The 17,130-nt window shown below is 44.0% G+C and overlaps 1 protein-coding gene across 8 annotated transcripts in view; it reads left to right on the top strand.

Annotated features, from left to right (window-relative positions):
- The window catches only part of atrx (ATRX chromatin remodeler), a 244,313-nt gene that overhangs the window by 125,276 nt on the left and 101,907 nt on the right, over positions 1–17,130 (top strand). For all 8 annotated transcript variants that reach the window (XM_038774481.1, XM_038774479.1, XM_038774480.1 and 5 more), the window contains 4 exons: positions 1,147–1,324; positions 12,138–12,275; positions 15,527–15,702; positions 16,202–16,319. In XM_038774481.1, coding sequence (XP_038630409.1) covers positions 1,147–1,324; positions 12,138–12,275; positions 15,527–15,702; positions 16,202–16,319 — 610 coding nt within the window. The remainder of the gene's footprint in view (positions 1–1,146; positions 1,325–12,137; positions 12,276–15,526; positions 15,703–16,201; positions 16,320–17,130) is intronic.

Below are 17,130 nucleotides of genomic sequence, written 5' to 3'. Positions count from 1 at the left end.
TTGACCATGTTCTAGCCAATAAATAGGACAAAAGTTTAGTGGATAAAAAGCACCTATTACGAGCATTACTTTCTGATCTGCTGAAGGTGTGTGAAAATTAATATTGCCATAATTTCCCCTATTTGTAAGCATAGGAAATGACCTGAACAATGTGTAACTATCAGTTTGTTGTATATCAATTCCTGAAGCAGGCAATCTCTCAATACAAAACAAACAGATGCGGCACAGTAGTTGACCACAGACGGCATTAGTGACAGCACAGGCGGAAATTGTGGTAAAGAAAGCGTATGACATGCTTGCCTTCATAGGACAGGGTATCAAGTATAAAAGCTTGAAAATTATATTAGTTATACAGAACGTTGGTTAGGCCACATTTGGAATACTGTACCAATTATAGTCACCACACTACCAGAAGGACGTGGAGGCTTTGGAGAGAGTACAGAAAAGGTTTACCAGGATGTTTCCTGTGGTATGGAGGGTATTGGCTATGAGGAGAGATTAAATAAACTGGGATTGTTCTCCCTAGAGAGACTGAGGCTGAGGGGTGGCCTGATGGAAGTTTATAAAATTATGAGAGGCATAGATAGGATGAACAGTTGGAGGCTTTTTCCCAGGGCGGAATTGAAAATTACAAGGTGGCACCACAAGTTCAAGGTGAGCGGGGATAGGTTCAGTGGAGATGTGCAGGGGAAGTTCTTTTTACAGAAGGCGCTGGAATGCGCTGCCAAGTGAGGTGGTTGAGGCAGATATGTTAGCGACCTTTTAGACTTATCTGGATAGTCACCTGAACAGACGGGGTATAGAAGGATACAGGAGGTTTGTCTAGATAGGGCACGTGATCGGCGCAGGCTTGGAGGACCGAAGGGCCTGTTCCTGTGCTGTATTGATCTTTGTTCTAGTGCTGCAATTTCAGAAATGGCAGTTCAAGGCTCACTCAGCAGATTGTCATTGTATAAAGTTGCTGCAGTCAAAGATGTGTTTATATTCCAGATCATTTATAAAGATGCTATTTCAAAATTTTTACTTTCCTATTAGAAAATGTTTGAACATTTGTTTTACAGCCCTCATTATTTTACATTCTTGAATTGCTTGTATTGTGACTGATATTGAGAAATCCAGTAAGCGGATGTTTTTTCTGTTCTGAAGGTAAATGAATTAGCAACAGTTAAACGTCCTCAGGAGCGGTCTTACATGCTTGAAAGATGGATGGAAGATGGGGGTGTCATGATTCTCGGTTATGAAATGTACCGTAATCTTGCACAAGGCAGGAATGTGAAAAGCAGGAAGCTAAAAGAAATTTTCCAGAAGACTTTAGTAGATCCTGGTGAGATGTTTCATTGTTTTAATTAATTGTGCTGTTTGGAAAACTGCAAATTTATCACAATGTTTTCAACAACATTATTTAGCATCATCAATGTACAAACTGTTCAGAATTGTTGTGGAAAATTAGTGCATAGAAAAAGTACAGTTTGATATTCTTTGATTTTAAGATTATCAAAGTTAAAGATATATTTATTCTGAATAAGTTACCGTATGCCAAATAATTAGAATGTATCAATCTCCCGTTAATAAAATAGATTTATTGTTTTATCACATATATGCATCTATGTACAGTTGATATTTGTGCTGCCACATCTATCTAAGGGAACCCTAAAAAAAAAGAGACGTCAATGTTGCTACATGACTGCATCCTCTAAGAAAGCAGTTTGATAAAGCAGTTTGAGAATTAAAAAAGGAGCAAAAAGTAGACATCTGGAGAAGAAGAAAAAAACAGTTTGACTCTACTGTGGGATGTTCAGAAGTATTGTTTAGTTGGCTTTCCATTTTGTGGTTTCCTCTCTGTCTTTTGACTGATACAGCTCACAGCTCTAAGTGCATCTCCAGAGTTATCTCTTTTGAGGTTAAGCTCCAAAGACTGTGCTTTTGAAACTATAAGTGCTCTTTGTATATTGATGCAAACTTGCTCTCAGTGCAACTGTAGATTGTCATCTCTTAAGTTCCTCTTAAATATTAGTATTTGTGATTTAACTTACATAGAAAAGAGGAGCAATAATATGCTTTTCGGCCCTTCGAGCCTGCTCCACTATCAGGATTCTAATAATAATCTTATCATAAGTAGGCTTACAATAACACTGCAATGAAGTTAGTTTTAAAAACCCGAGTCGCCACGTTCCGGTGCCTGTTCGGGTACAGGGGGAGCATTCAGAATGTCCAAATTACCTAATAGCACGTCTTTCAGGACTTGTGGGAGGAAACCGGAGCACCCGGAGGAAACCCACGCAGACACGGGGAGAATGTGCAGACTCTGCACAGTCAGTGACCGAAGTCAAGAATCGAACCCTGGCTCTGAAGCCATAGTGCTAACTATTATGCTACCGTGCTCCCCTTGCAAGCAGTAATTGCAGCTCCCAACATAATTGCAGCTACATTCCTTCTAGAGTTTAAGAAACTGTCCATGGCATTTTTAATTGTTGTGACGAAGACTGGATTCTCTGGCCATTTTTTTGAAGAAGCGCAACTTTTACATTTAATTTTATTCATTTACGGGATGAGGGTGTTGCTGGCTAGGCAAGCCTTTATTGACCATCCTTCGTTGCCCATGAGAAGGTGGTGGTGAGCTGCTTTCTTGAACCGCCGCAGACCCTGAGATGTCAATATACAGGTCTCAATACACCCACCGAGCTGTTGGGGAGGGAGTTCCAGGATTTTGAATCCACTACAGTAAAGAAACGGCAATATATTTCCAAGTCGGGGTGGTCTGAGGATTGGAGGGAATCTCGCAGTTAGTGGTGTTCCTAGGTATCTGTTGCCTTGGCCTTCTAGATGGCAACTGTTGTGGGTTTGGAAGGTGCTGCTCAAGAAACCTTGTTGGTTCCTGCCGTGCATCTTGTAGATGGTACACATTGCTGCCACTGTTTGTCAGTAGTTGAGGGAATGAATGCATGTGAAAGGGGGGAATGGGACTATTTGGCGCCGACTTTTTGGCGCTCCAACAGTCCAGGCGCTGGCCTTTTTGGCGCCGCCAACAGGAATCCAACAGTCCGGGAGCTGGTTTGTTTACTGAGTTCATTTCTCTGTTTGTTGCTGACTGTCTCTCACCATCCGGCAAGTTCCTGCAAACAGTCCGGGAGCTGGTTTGTTTACTGAGTTAATTTCTCTCAGTTTGTTGCTGACTGTCTCTCGCCATCCGGCAAGTTCACGCAAACTCATACATTGCTCTGTTACAGACGTTGTTAACAGATATTGTTTCAGGTACAGAACCTTTAGTTTGGGCATTTTGTTATTTTTCCAGAATCTAGTCTTATCTGCTGATTTACTATTTGATCAGTACTCTGCATATTAACGTATGTACATTACCGCTATACGTATTTTACTGGTGCCTTACACATAAGAACCCGAGGGCTAAAGATAATAGCAAATTCGTAAGGAAACAATATCAGACAGATCATGACGTCTGTAACAGAGCAGTGTATGAGTTTGCGGTAACTTGCCGGATGGTGAGAGACTTGGACAATAAAAACTACTCATGGGATAAGAAAGTCAGCAACAAACTGAGAGAAATTAACTCAGTAAACAAACCAGCTCCCGGACTGTTGGATTCCTGTTGGCGGCGCCAAAAAGGTCATCGCCAAAAAGGCCAGTGCCAAAACAGATGAGCGCCGAAAGGGCGGCGCCAAAACGTGCCCGACCCATGAAAAGGGTACCAATCAAGTGGGCTACTTGGTCCTGGATGGTGTCAAGCTTCTTTAGTGTTGGTGCTGCACTCATCCAGGCACATCTGTGGGACAGATTTTGGTGAGTTAATCGCCTTGGGATTCCTAGGCTCTGACCTGCATTTGCAGCCGCAGTATTTGTATGGCTAGCCCAGTTCAGTTTCTGGTCAATGCTAACGTTCAGGATGCTGATGGTGAGTAATGATAAGGCCATTGAAAGTCATGGGGCGATGGTTAGATTCCTTCTTGTTGCCAATGGTTGTAGCCTGCCACTTGTGTGGTGTGATTGTTACTTGCCATTTGTCAGTCCCAGTCTCAATTTGTCCAGGTATTGCTGCATTTTGGTATGGACTGTGTGGGGTGTCACAAATGGTGCTGAACATTGTGCAGTCATCAGCGAACAGCCCCACTTCTGACTTCATGATGGAAGGATGGCCATTGATGAAACAGCTGAAGTGCCCGGTAGATGCCAGATTGTCAGGGAGGGCAAGTTCTGGAGCATGTCTTCAGTACTGTTGCCAGAATATTGTCGAGGCCCATAGCCTTTCCAGTATCCAATACCTTCATCCATTTTTTGATAATTGGTATCTTCAGTAGCTTCCTGGTCTCTAATATACAATCACCCAAAATCAAGTGTCTATTCCAACAAGTTCTCGAGACCCTGTTTCATGAACTAACCGTTTTCAGAGTTGGTTATTAACATCTCATTTCACATGGAACCTAAATTTATATCTTTAAAACTTTCTTTGTGCCTCATCAAATAGGAATTTCTAATTAGTTCTGATCCTGCAATTTTCTTAACTGTCATATTTCTGAAGTTTATTTTGAACTTTAAAATAAGAATTACTTGGATATGTGTATGATTCTATTCTCCCTCCAGAGCACTGCAGCAGATGAGAGGAAAATGCCATATCCAACTGTTTACTTACTAGTTGCTGTAACTACCTTTCTCAGCCACACATCAAGGATGCTATCTATCTGACCTCATTTATTTTCTTATCAACTGTGAAAAGTTGGCAAAACAAGTTGTTTGAGGTAGCCTGGAAAACATGATGCTGTAAATCTTAAAATATTGAACAAGTAACCGTAATTAGTTGTAGTGGGTAGGGAGGTTAATGGCAATTAATTCATAATTGCAAATGATTGCCAGCTTGCAGCAGCTTTATTTAATGACCTCCATCTTCCAACTCCAAAAAGTTGAAAAGTCAGCAGGTTTTTATCTTAAAGTTTTGACTGTGCAAAAAGGCTTGTTTATTCCAAAACTTTGAACTCTTAAAATAAATTGGCCTGTTTATGTAATTGCAATGATTACTTTCCTCTGTATACTCTTAACTGTTAGTTGTTAGATAAAAGATGGACAATTTTTTAAAAACTGAACGATTGTTTTTGATGTCATGTGACTTTTATTTTTCTTCATCTCACACATACCCCATGCCATTCAAAATGGTTTTGGTATCTCTACGATATTCCCATCTCCATTCCGGTATCTTTTTTCCAACAGACCAAACAACATCTCCCTTCCAGTATCTTTTTTCCAACAGACCAAACAGCTAACTGTGTGGTATGATTTGCACAGTGTATTATTATGCCTGAAGTTTTCTCACAATGGAAGGTTATTCCATACAGCCCTGAAGTACTATCTTAACCAACCAATGTGCAAAAGAAAAAGCCATGTGATTGTTTCACCTGATGGAATGGAGCCTCTGCACACTACATGGGGTCTATGGGTAGGCTATTGACTACTGTAATTACTGAGTGAGTAATATAGCGGAGCCTCCGAGAGAAGAATAAATCAGGGACCTTTGTGTAGCCACTATGTTAAAGTATTTTAACTCGAATCAGGAAGTTACTCGGACTAAAATTACCTTAATGTTACTGTTACGGGTGTGGAATTTCTTCTCTATCATTACCTTTGGAGCCTCCCAACAATTTATTTTTGGCTCCCTCCTTTTCCTCATGACAGTCTCATCAAAAAATGCTTTTAGAAGGACTGCTAAGCAAGAGTAGGAGTTAGAGAGCCAGAGGGTTCAATGCGTAGCTTTCTACATAGGCAAAGTTGGTTGAAGAATGTCCCACCCATTATGGAGTAACGGTAAGGGGGTGGAAAAAGGTCAGAGTCAAAGGTGAGATAATGAGAAAGGATTTATTGTGGCATCCTGAAGAGTTCCAATTAAGGAGAAAGATGCTACTGCAGGGTAAACAGATGATACAAATTGGTGTTGGACGACCTAATTTGAGTTTTTAAAACTGCTAAAAGTATATGTTAGAATAAAATTAAACTCATTTTAAATGAAAGACTTGGTGCAAAGCACTAAACATGTTAGACAAAATATGAAAAATTAAGTGAAAAGCGAGTCTCCGGTAAATTATCAGTCAAATGGTGCATTGAGTATCCTCTTCAGTGAGACCTCCGGTGGCGGCCATGGTGTGAGGGGTTGCACATTTGGCAGCTCCCGCTCGAGGCTGTTTTTTTTTTTTGGGGACCTTTTTCCCGTTTGGAGGATGGATGTGTGGCTGAAGAAGTTGTAGATCTGGCCAGAAGGAAGCCTGACTCCACTGGTCGGACTGATGGATGAATCCATGGACCAGAAGTGGGTCGAAAAGAAGGGAGCAGCTGGAGCAGTAGAATCTTCCTATGCCACAGCTTAACATGGCCGAGGGTAAAGGGCCTGCGCTGCCTACCCAATGGTCAGTGGATCTGGTGGACTTCTTAAACAGGAAGTTCAGCCAGCAGAAGAGAGAGGGCCAGCCAGCAGAGGAGAGAAGGACCTAGTTAAGGCTGTAGGTCCTCTGACGTCGGGAATCAATTGAGTGGAGCAGCAGCTGGAGACCCAGGACCAAGTATCCGGAAAGTGGGGGAGCACAAGGAGCAGTTGACTTTGTTTGTGGCTGAGGGGGGTAATGCGTGAAACCCAAAAGCGATTACAGGAGATGGTAGAGGACCTTGAGGACTGCTCCCGGAGGAAGAACTTGAGAAATGTCGGGATGCCTGAAGGCATCGAGGGAGCGGACGCTGTCCTGTATGTGGCCAGAAAGCTGATGGGCGATGGGGCCTTTGACCGACCCTGGAGGTCGACTGAGAGCACAGGGCACTGATGAGGCTGCAGGCTAACGAGCTGCCGAGGGCAATGATGGCGTGTCCTCACCGGTTACGAGATGAGGGTAACCGGGAAAGATTCTTGAGATGGGCGAGGCAGACGAGGAGATGCACCTGGGAGGGGGGGGGGGGGGGGGGGGGGGGGGGGGTGTGTGAGCTCGAAGTGTCTCGGGACCTGGGCTGGGATCTGGCGGAGGAGGGCCGGGTTTAACTGGGTGAAGGCTGCCCTCTTTAAAAAGGGAGTGAAGTTCGGAATGTCGTACCTGGCTCGCCTCTGGGTGACCTTTAGCAACTGAGAGCACTATTTTGGAACACCAGACGAGGCGATGGGAATTTTTGAGAGACAATGGACTGGCAGATGAAGAAGAACATTGAACTGTGGAGGAGACTCATTTGAAGATCGGGGACCAGGCAAGGCTAAGGAAAGGGCACATTTTCCATACTGGGTTCTTTATGAAGACGCTTGGGGTGGCGGTGCTGGTCAATAAGCATTTGAGGTGGGGAATATAGTAGCGGATTTGGAGGTGGGGAGGTGGGTGGGGAGAGTTCCGTGATGCTGAGTGGGAAATTGGAGTGGATGTCGTGTCCCCAAATTGGGACAGTGGAGTTTGAGGTGAGTATTAAGGAAAAATCCCGGACTTGGAGTCGCACCAACTGATTATGGGTGGGGACTTCAACACGGTCATTGATCCGGGGTTGGACCGGTTGAGCCAAGGTCTGGGAAGAGTATCAGCGGCGGCGATGGAGCTGAAGGGTTTCTGGAATGCGTGGGGGGAGTTTGGGAGATCGAGGGAGTTTTCCCACTTCTCCCATGTGAACAGGGTTTACTCTTGATGATTTTTTTTGTGGTGGGTAAGTTGTTGCTGGCAGGGATGGTGGACTCAGGATATATGCCGATTGTGGTCTCGGACCACACGTTGCGTTGGGTGGACTTGCGAGTGGATCCGGGGGCGGGGGGGGGGGGGGCGGCAGCGGCAGCAGTGGAGGCTGGATTTAGGATCATGAGCGGAGGAGGAGATGAGTGAGTGGGTGAGGGCCCCCATCCGGGGGGTACGTGGAACTAACGACACAGATGAGGCCTTGGCCGCCACTTTGTGGAAGGAACTCAATGCAATGATTTGGAGGAGTTTATATCGATTCAGGTGCACAGGGGGAAGGAGGAGTGAGCAGAGGTGCCAAGGTTGGTGGATGAGATTTTGCGGGTGGATAGTGGGTATGCAGTCCCCGGAAGCTGGATTGTTGAAGGAGAGGCAGAAGCTCCAGATAGAGTTTGGGTTGTTGTCCACAAGGAAGGCAGCTGCAGAGGGCTGAGGGGGGGCCTCACATGAGCACGGGGAGAAGGCTACTAGGATACTGGCCCACCAGCCCGGGAAGCAAGAGGCGGTGAGGAAGATTGGTAGGGTGAAGGACAGCAAGGGTGGAATGGTATTTGACCCGGTGGGGTATGTGTTGCCCAATGGAAACTGGTTCAGATACTTGCAGGTACGGAATTATGTGAGAAAACGGGTGCTGTCCTTTCCTGATCTGCCACCCCCGGGGTTGCAGTATAATAATTGTTTATTGTCACAAGTAGGCTTCAATGAAGTTACTGTGAAAAGCTCCTAGTCGCCACATTCCGGCACCTGTTCGGGGAGGCCGGTACAGGAATTGAACACGTGCTGCTGGCCTTGTTCTGCATTACAAGCCAGCTGTTCAGCCCACTGAGCTAAACCAGGCCCTGCTGCTGCTGAAAATAAGAGGTCGGTGAGGGCAGGGTGTCAGCGATAGATAAAGAATTAATGGGTTGGGAGGGTGCCCAAATAGGAGTAGTTAAGCGGAGGGGGGGGGGGGGGGGGGGGGGAGGAGAGAGGAGAGAGAGGGCTGGTACGGGAATTGAACCCGCACTGCTCGGTATGCTTTAAAGCCAGCTATTTAGCCCTGTGCTAAACCAGCCCCGTGGAGACTCGAGGAAGGCGAATCCGTCCTCTTAGTGCACCAGGCTGAGTCTCATTCAATTTAAAGTAGTCCACAGGGCACATATGACGGTGGCTAGAATGGGTAGGTTCTTTGACGGGGTGGAGGATAGGTGTGGGCAGTGTGTGGGGGTGGCCTGCGAACTATGTCCACATATTTTGGCCTGTCTGAAGCTGGAGGGATTTTTGGCAGTGTTTCACTGATGTGATGTTGGAGGTACTGAGGGTGAAGGTGATCCCAAGTCCAGAATTGCAGTATTTGGAGTCCCGGGTTGCCTCTGGTAGCCCAGAAATGGATCCTGTTGGGGTGGAGGGACTCAGAGCGCCAAAACCGGGGGTGTGGGTGAGCAACCTCACGGATTTCCTTAGGCTGGAGAGGCCTTGAATGGGTCGGTAGAAGGGTATGCCCGGAGATGGAAACTGATAATTGGCTTCTTCCAGGATAGCTAAGAAGCGGTGGAGGGAGAGGGGGGGGGGGGGGGGGGGGTCGTCATGGGAGGACGGGCTTTGGTTGTTAATTACTTATACAGTTATGATGTGATCTTTTTGTTCTCTTTTTGGTCTTGCTTGTGCTGATTAACCATAAATACCGGTTAGCAGAGAGTTCCATTTACCAATGGGATACAGTGGTATGAATTAATATGCAAGTACTCAGCACGTAAATAACAGTATTCTTTTTGCTTCTAATCTTCAACATTATATTAAATTTAGTATAGGGGCATGGGTTCCAGATAACTGCATAATTTCTTCTGGTTGGTCGTGAAGATTAGTATTAGGGGAACATCAGAAATTCAAGTTTGTAGTGTGTTGGATCATGCAAAGTTCACTGAATAATAATCTTTATTGTCACAAGTAGTCTTACATTAACACTGCAATGAAGTTACTGTGGAAAAACCCCTACTCGCCACATTCTGGAGACTGTTCGGCTACACAGAGAATTCAGAATGTCCAAACTACTTAATAGCTCGTCTTCCAGAATTGTGTGAGGAAACCCGGATGAAACCCATGCAGACATGGGGAGAACGTACATACTCCACATAGACAGCGACCCAAGCTGGGAATCGAACCTGGGACCCTGGCTCTGTGAAGCCATAGTGCTAACCACTGTGCTACCATTCTGCTGTTGTAAAGCTGAGAATTGATGGGGACGTGCTCTGCCAAATTGGCCAGTACTTTACAGGCATTCTAGTGAAAGCTGTCCTCACTGCAGCAGAGGTCTGTGCCTCATTTCAAGTTGTTTCATTCAAATGTTCTGAGTTGACACCAAATTCCTATTTGCCTGTGTTTTTTGTGCAATAAATTGATTTTGCAAATCGAGCAATTTTTGGGGGAATGTTGATGAAAATGACATGTTGAAGTTTTGTGTTGTACTGTAGACACTTCTCAAGAATACCAATATGAGGGGAAAACCATTGATAACTGCAAGAGAGCGCTGATTGGTTGCCATGGAGAATGCACCAACTAATGGTGACTGACAATTAACTGCCAGGCCTGAAATTTAAACCAAGCAGCTTGAACCTGATTGGTCAAGACATAGTCCTGAGGAATGAGTCAGTGGCTGTAGTTGGGTTTTTTTTTTGGTTAAACTGGTGCTGTGTATTTACATGTTCTTTCTGTCTGTAAAGAACATGGCGCTGTATATTAATATATGTAATTTTCAGTACAGCAAATGCGTCACACTGCGAGCCTGACTGACAATCTTAGGTTGGTTGTTAGCGTAATTCTTAGCACATTGTCCAATTGTGGAATCATATCGAATGTTGGACAGTTTTGAGTTTTGCCAGCACAAGCTAGCCTGCACCTTGCCTATTGTCAACAGCAACTGGGTCATGCTGTTCAATACGATCAGTCAGTCTTGATGTAGGGCCTACATACCTAGTATCACCCTGGCATGATTCATAGTTCCCATCATTACTTATTTGTTTCTGGCAGAACAATGGCTGACCATCCTGTTCGTGGTGAATACCACTCGTCTTACTACTGCGCTGTAGCAACGTTAAATAGCTAGCTTCACCTGTTGCTCAGATTTTTGTGATACCTTGCTCTTGCAGGGTAATCTGAGATAGACTGAGCACTTTCAGAGTCCACTAATGAGTTTGATGATGGTCAGCATGAAACTATTTGATCAAAGAACTAAAAAACAGTGATCAGGTAGCCAGGGTAAGCCCTGTGTCAGCATCAAGCTCCCATTTCAGGGCAATGAGGGGCTTGGTTTTTGGTGCAAAACACACCTGTCGAAATTTAGTTGTCAAGCATCAAATGGCAACAGTTACGATTGAGGAACATAATTGAGCAATGCTTTCCAGATTTGCCTTGTGAGCGGCACAATGGTTAGCATTGCTGCCTACGGCGCTGAGGACCTGATTTAGTCCTGGCCCTGGGTCGCTGTCTGTGTGGAGTTTGCACATTCTCCCACGTCTGCGTGGGCTTCCCCCCCACAACCCAAAGATGTGCAGGGTAGGTGGATTTGCCACGCTAAATTGCTGCTCAATTGTGAAAAAATAATTTGGGTACTCTAAATTTATTTTTTTTAAAGAATTTCCTTCCAGTGATAGCAAATCGGGATGTGAATGCAAGGAACAGGGTGGTGGGATATGCAGCAGGCAGCTTGTGTTTCTTTGGGGCCAAAGAAAAGTTTTAATTCAGGGACTTGAACTTGCCTAATTCACAAAACTGTACCAATATGGCTGCTGGCTGAGGCAAATGGGGTGCTCAACAGTGACACTCAGTGGCTAAAGCCTACAACAACATGGGAACAACTTGGTTATATTCTATGCATGTAAATTATATTGTTTTAGAAGGAATTATAGTATTGATATGTATGGTAGCATAGTTCAGCTTTCAGTGCATATTGCAATGAAATGTTGTGACGTCGTTCAATGATTTTAATAAGTATGATGCCATCTAATGTTTGTGGAGCTGTGGAAAAATCATTGATGCCATGCTGGAATTTATTTTTCCACTTCATGTTACCAATTGTACAAAGCACGTGTACAGGGTTCAATTTATTTACTGGGTGCGCTACTGTTCCGTATACAGCCAACTACAAGTCTAAATTGATTTGTATAGTTGAAGTAAACCTAACTATAATACAGACGTCTTGAAATGCTTGATCTTTGTGTTGCAGCTTTATGACGTCTATCAGTATAATATAAACTTGAATATGTTAATCTAACAGGCTTGTTTCATTAACTGTTCTTGATTAATTTCCACACATATTCTGTGTTTTGCATTCTGCCTGTTGCTTTGTCAAAACTTGTATCCTATGGTTGTAACTTTTTGTAGATTGTAACACGCTTAAGTGATTTTAACCAGGTCTTTTGATTTTAAAAAAGTCTTACAAATTATTTTAAAATGGCTTGATTTCCCCTGTAGGGCCAGATTTTGTTGTGTGTGATGAAGGCCACATACTTAAAAATGAAGCTTCAGCAATATCAAAGGCAATGAATTCTATTGTAACAAAGCGGAGGATTATTCTCACTGGAACACCGTTGCAAAATAATTTAGTAGAATGTAAGTAATGTTTCTGTTTTATCATTCTCCTTTGTAAATATTTTATTCCATTCATCATCAATTGCAAATGCACATTAAAAACAGAAATGTAAGTTAACTTTTTGTTTCTACACAAAAGAAACCCCATTTGGGTCACTGGCCTGCGCCCTTGTTTTTATTCTACTTCCCATCCTTCTAAATCCTCTTGTGTTTATCTAGGTTCCCCTTAAATTTTAAGGTTACAAAGATCATTTGCAATTGCACTATAGCCAGGCTGAAGGAGCGGCCCGGTGGGGCTGTGATTAGTCCTGCTACCTCAACAGCTCGAAGGACCCAGGTTCAATCCTGGGCCCGGGTCACTGTCCATGTGGAGTTTGCACATTCTCCCTGTGTCTGCATGGGTCTCACTCACCCCACCCCACCACAACCCAAAGATGTGCAGGGTAGGTGGACTGACCACGCTAAATTTCCCCTTAATAGTTTTTTTTAAAAAAGGAACAAAAATCACATCTGCCAATTGTACAGTAACTCCCGCAAGAAATTATAATTCAATTCCTAATAAAAATTTCAATGATCATTTGAATGCTCAACTTACAAAATAATCAACTGCATCAGAAACACATGTAAATTTTTGTAGAATACAGGGGCGGGATTCTCTAAAAAATGGGGCTATGTCCCCAAGCCGGCGGGAAAACCAGCACCAACGGCCCCCGAAAGTGAGGAATTATCACCTTTCTAGGGGCTAGGTTGCTGCCAGAGTCCCCGCAGCTCTGGCCGGCGCGTGTTCGTGCATGCGTGGACCGGCTGGCGTGATCTCGCGCATGCGTGGACCGGCCGGCGTATCCGCGCATGCGCAGTGGTTCTTTCCAGTCAGAGCCTGTCTCATTTAGCATGTTAGTGTCACGCAAAGTGATGGAGGATGTCCTCAGTGATGAGACTTTGTCTCCCAGGACTGTGTAGGCCATCCCTACTACTGATGCCATGGACATTTGAATCTGTGACACGAAGGTTGGTGAGGATGGGGTCAAGCAGGATATTCCCTCTTGGTGTTCTCGCCACTTGCTACATGCCCAGTCTGGCAGGTATGTCCATCGGGGCTCAGTAAGTAGTGATGCTGCCTAACCACTCTTGGTGATGGACGTTGAAGTCACCCGCCCAAAGTACATTCTGTACTATGACTAGCTTTTTAGTGCTTTTTCCAAGTGGTGTTCAAAATGGAGGAGCACTGATTCATTAGTTAAGGGAGATTGGTAATCAGCAAGTGGTTTCCTTGCCCATGTTTGATTTCATGCCATGAGACTCCATGGGGTCTGGAATCAATATTGACGAATTTTAGAGCCACTCCCTGCTGACTGTATATCATTGCGCAGCTGCCATCTGCTGAGTCTGGGACAGGACATGCCCAGGATGGTGATGGTGATCTCTGGACATTGGCTTTATGGAATATTTCAGTGGGTATGGCTTTATGTTTGTTAGTATGATTGTCTTTGGCTGTTGCTTGACTAGCCTTTGGGACAGATCTCCCAATTTTGGCACAAGTTCCCAGATGTTAGTGAGGATTAATTTGCAAGATCATTGCTGCGGGACTGGAGTCCTATGTAGGCCAGAATGCTAGCAGATCTCTTTCCTAGAAGGCCTTGAGGGAGCCAGGTGGGGTTTGGTGATAATCTGGAGGTTTTATGAACATATTAATACTGGGTTTTTATTTCAGCTATATTAATGAATTAAATTTCCCCCCTCCCGTTGCCTGGGGAAAGCGGGCAGCATAATCAAAGACCCCTCCCACCCGGCTTACTCACTCTTCCAACTTCTTCCATCGGGCAGGAGATACAAAAGTCTGAGAACACACAAACAAACTCAAAAACAGCTTCTTCCCCGCTGTTACCAGACTCCTAAATGATCCTCTTATGGACTGACCTCATTAACACTACACCCTGTATGCTTCACCAGATGCCGGTGCTTATGTTGTTACATTGTATACCTTGTATTGCCCTATTATGTATTTTCTTTTATTCCCTTTTCTTCCCATGTACTTAATGATCTGTTGAGCTGCTCGCAGAAAAATACTTTTCACTGCACCTCGGTACACATGACAATAAACAAATCCAATCCAATCCAATCCAATCCCAGAAGACAGGAACAGAATTAGGCCCTCGGCCCATCAAGTCTGCTGCGCCATTCAATCATGGCTGATATTTTCTCATCCCCATTCTGGGTCTGCTTTAAAAATCAGCTATTTAGCCCAGTGTGCTAAACCAGCCCCTTGGTGGTGGCGTTGACGTGGGTGGGCCAGGACAGAATTTTGGAGATGTGCACCCCTAGGAATTTGAAACCTTCGAACCATCTCCACCTCGGCCCCGTTGATGCTGACAGGGGTGTGTACAGTACTTTGCCACCTGAAGTCAATGACCAGCTCTTTAGTTTTGCTGGCATTGAGGGAGACAAGCCTTCAGCTTCTATGGCACAGTCCAGTGAGGCGGGGGGTGAGCCATGTCTGTGAAACAGATCACACAGCAGTCTCTTGCTTCCGCTTGAGTTAAGTGGCGTTAAGTTCATCCAACTTGTTTTAGATCGCTTGGACATTTGCCACGATATGCTGGGGAGAGGGGTCTTGAAACCGCGTTCCAGCTGTAAGCTGATGATACAGCTTTAGCAAGCCTCAGCACAACCTCACTTCTGTGTTGTAAGTCTCCATTAAACATCGGAAAGGTTTGTCTTCAGCCCTCACCGAGGATTCCATCCATCTCCCTGACAATTATTTTTGGCTCAGCAAACCTGGTGTTTTATTTGTTCCTGAGGTGAGTTTATGGCACCCCCTCCTTTCCATTAGAAAGATTACTTTTCCACCTTGGATACCTGTTGCTTTCCCATTTGCTGTTGAAACCCTCATTCCTCTGCAAATCCTCCAATTCCTTCACCCAACCATTGGCACCTTTCAGCTGTACTGGCTTCAAATTGTGAAAACTGCTCCAGAGACCTCGGCAGATTTCTACCCATCTTAAAGCCTACAACCTTGACCAAGATTTTAGTCACCTCTTGCAATATCTCCTCCTTTCGCTGTTTTTCAAATTTTGTCGCTTCTGCTAGTCACTATGGAAATGAAGCTGGAATTCTGGCTACGCATTGGTAAACTGCTTTTGATCATGTTTAAATGCTCTACTCGGGCATGGGAAAGATCCAGCAATTTGTATGAATGTGTTTCCATATACCTTCTATTTAATTGCGGTAGCCCCACTTTTAAAAGATTAAATGCTTAAATATTTCTTCTCCAGATCACTGTATGGTGAATTTCATTAAAGAGAATCTTCTTGGTTCAATAAAAGAGTTCAGGAACCGATTCATGAATCCCATTCAAAATGGCCAGTGTGCGGATTCTACTATGATAGATGTGCGAGTAATGAAGAAACGTGCCCACATCTTGTATGAAATGTTAGCAGGCTGTGTACAGGTATTTACGGAAATTACTAAAGTTTTTTATTTTGTGCAATTGAACGAACATTCACTTTGTTGCTTCCTTGCTCTTTTTCTGCTGCCATCACACTTGCCTGCACTAAATGTGAAGATTTTTCAATCAACTTTTTCTCTGTCCCCTTCACAAACCTCAACTAATCTAGGACTCCAATCGAGCTCTGATCCACACCCCCAACATTTTCATCATTATTCTTCTCTTTGGCAATTCAGTCTCTCATAACTAATGTAATTATTCTCAGGTGATACATGTCTGCCTTGCCCTCCACTTTTAGTTCTGTTTACTTGGTAAAGATTAATTCTCCTTTGAGGTGAAGAGTGTGGGGTAAAAGAGCGTAACTCTGGTCACTTACCATAATACACCTCCCTCCCTCACAATGGCCCATTCAGGAACCAGTTGTAATTTTAAAAACTAAATCTAAATGGTTTGTATTTTATGATTGAAAAATAATTTTTTCCTAAATTTCCTTCCCAAACAGCGAAAGGATTACAGTGCTCTTACCAAATTCTTGCCTCCAAAACACGAGTATGTTCTTGCTGTGAGGATGATGCCAATTCAGTGCAAACTTTATCAGTACTACCTTGACCATTTTACAGGTATGTGTTAAGTTTTTTTAAAAAACTAGTATTACGTAATATTAGACTAAGGAAAAAGCTCTCAGAAGCACAATATGATTCTCTACCTTGTGTTTCTAGAGTGATAGAGGAATTACATCGTGATGTGTGGTAATTTGGAGTTGGGTCTTCCTGCTGTCTAGACATTGCAGAAAGTATATTGGAATGTGGGTGGAGATCCAAGAGTTATTCTGTTTCTGTTGCTGGCCATCAGTTCTAGCTACATGATTTTTTTGGTTATTATGAAGTATGCTCTTGAACTACGCCTTCAACTTATCACAAGATTTTGTAGAAAACCTTCTAAAATTGATTTTTTTTTAAATGTCAGTCTTGAAATTTAAACAAATTCAAGGGGACAATTTTCCTGTACAATGCAGTGAGCAGACTGTGTGCATAGTCACAACCCAGAGGAGTCGGTGAGACTCAGTTAATTTTCATTGGCCCTCATTATAATTGTGATTGGTGAACTGCCAGTGTGGAATATGCTTCCCATAAGCAACTTGCCGATTTGAAGGTGAATGGTTCAGCTACTTGTTAAGGACCTGCGTCAGAGTTTAAAGGGGCCTGGAATCATGTTGGCAACAAAAAGTGGCGGCACTGGAGCAACAGTCAGCATGAGTTCAGAACCTGCAGATTTTAGTGGGAGTTCTGGTCAAAAGCATGTGGATTTGTCCAAAAGAACAAATAGAAGAATGAGGAAGCATTGAGTAAAATATGCAGAGACAATGAATCAAATCTGCAACAGGTGGGGAGGAAGAGTGATGTCAGCTGAAAGAGAGAATGAACACAAGGC

This window comes from Scyliorhinus canicula, chromosome 17, assembly GCF_902713615.1.
Source record: "Scyliorhinus canicula chromosome 17, sScyCan1.1, whole genome shotgun sequence".
Classification (NCBI taxonomy): domain Eukaryota; kingdom Metazoa; phylum Chordata; class Chondrichthyes; order Carcharhiniformes; family Scyliorhinidae; genus Scyliorhinus; species Scyliorhinus canicula.
Note: the sequence above shows the minus strand (reverse complement) of the source record. Positions and strands in the feature narration are given on the sequence as shown.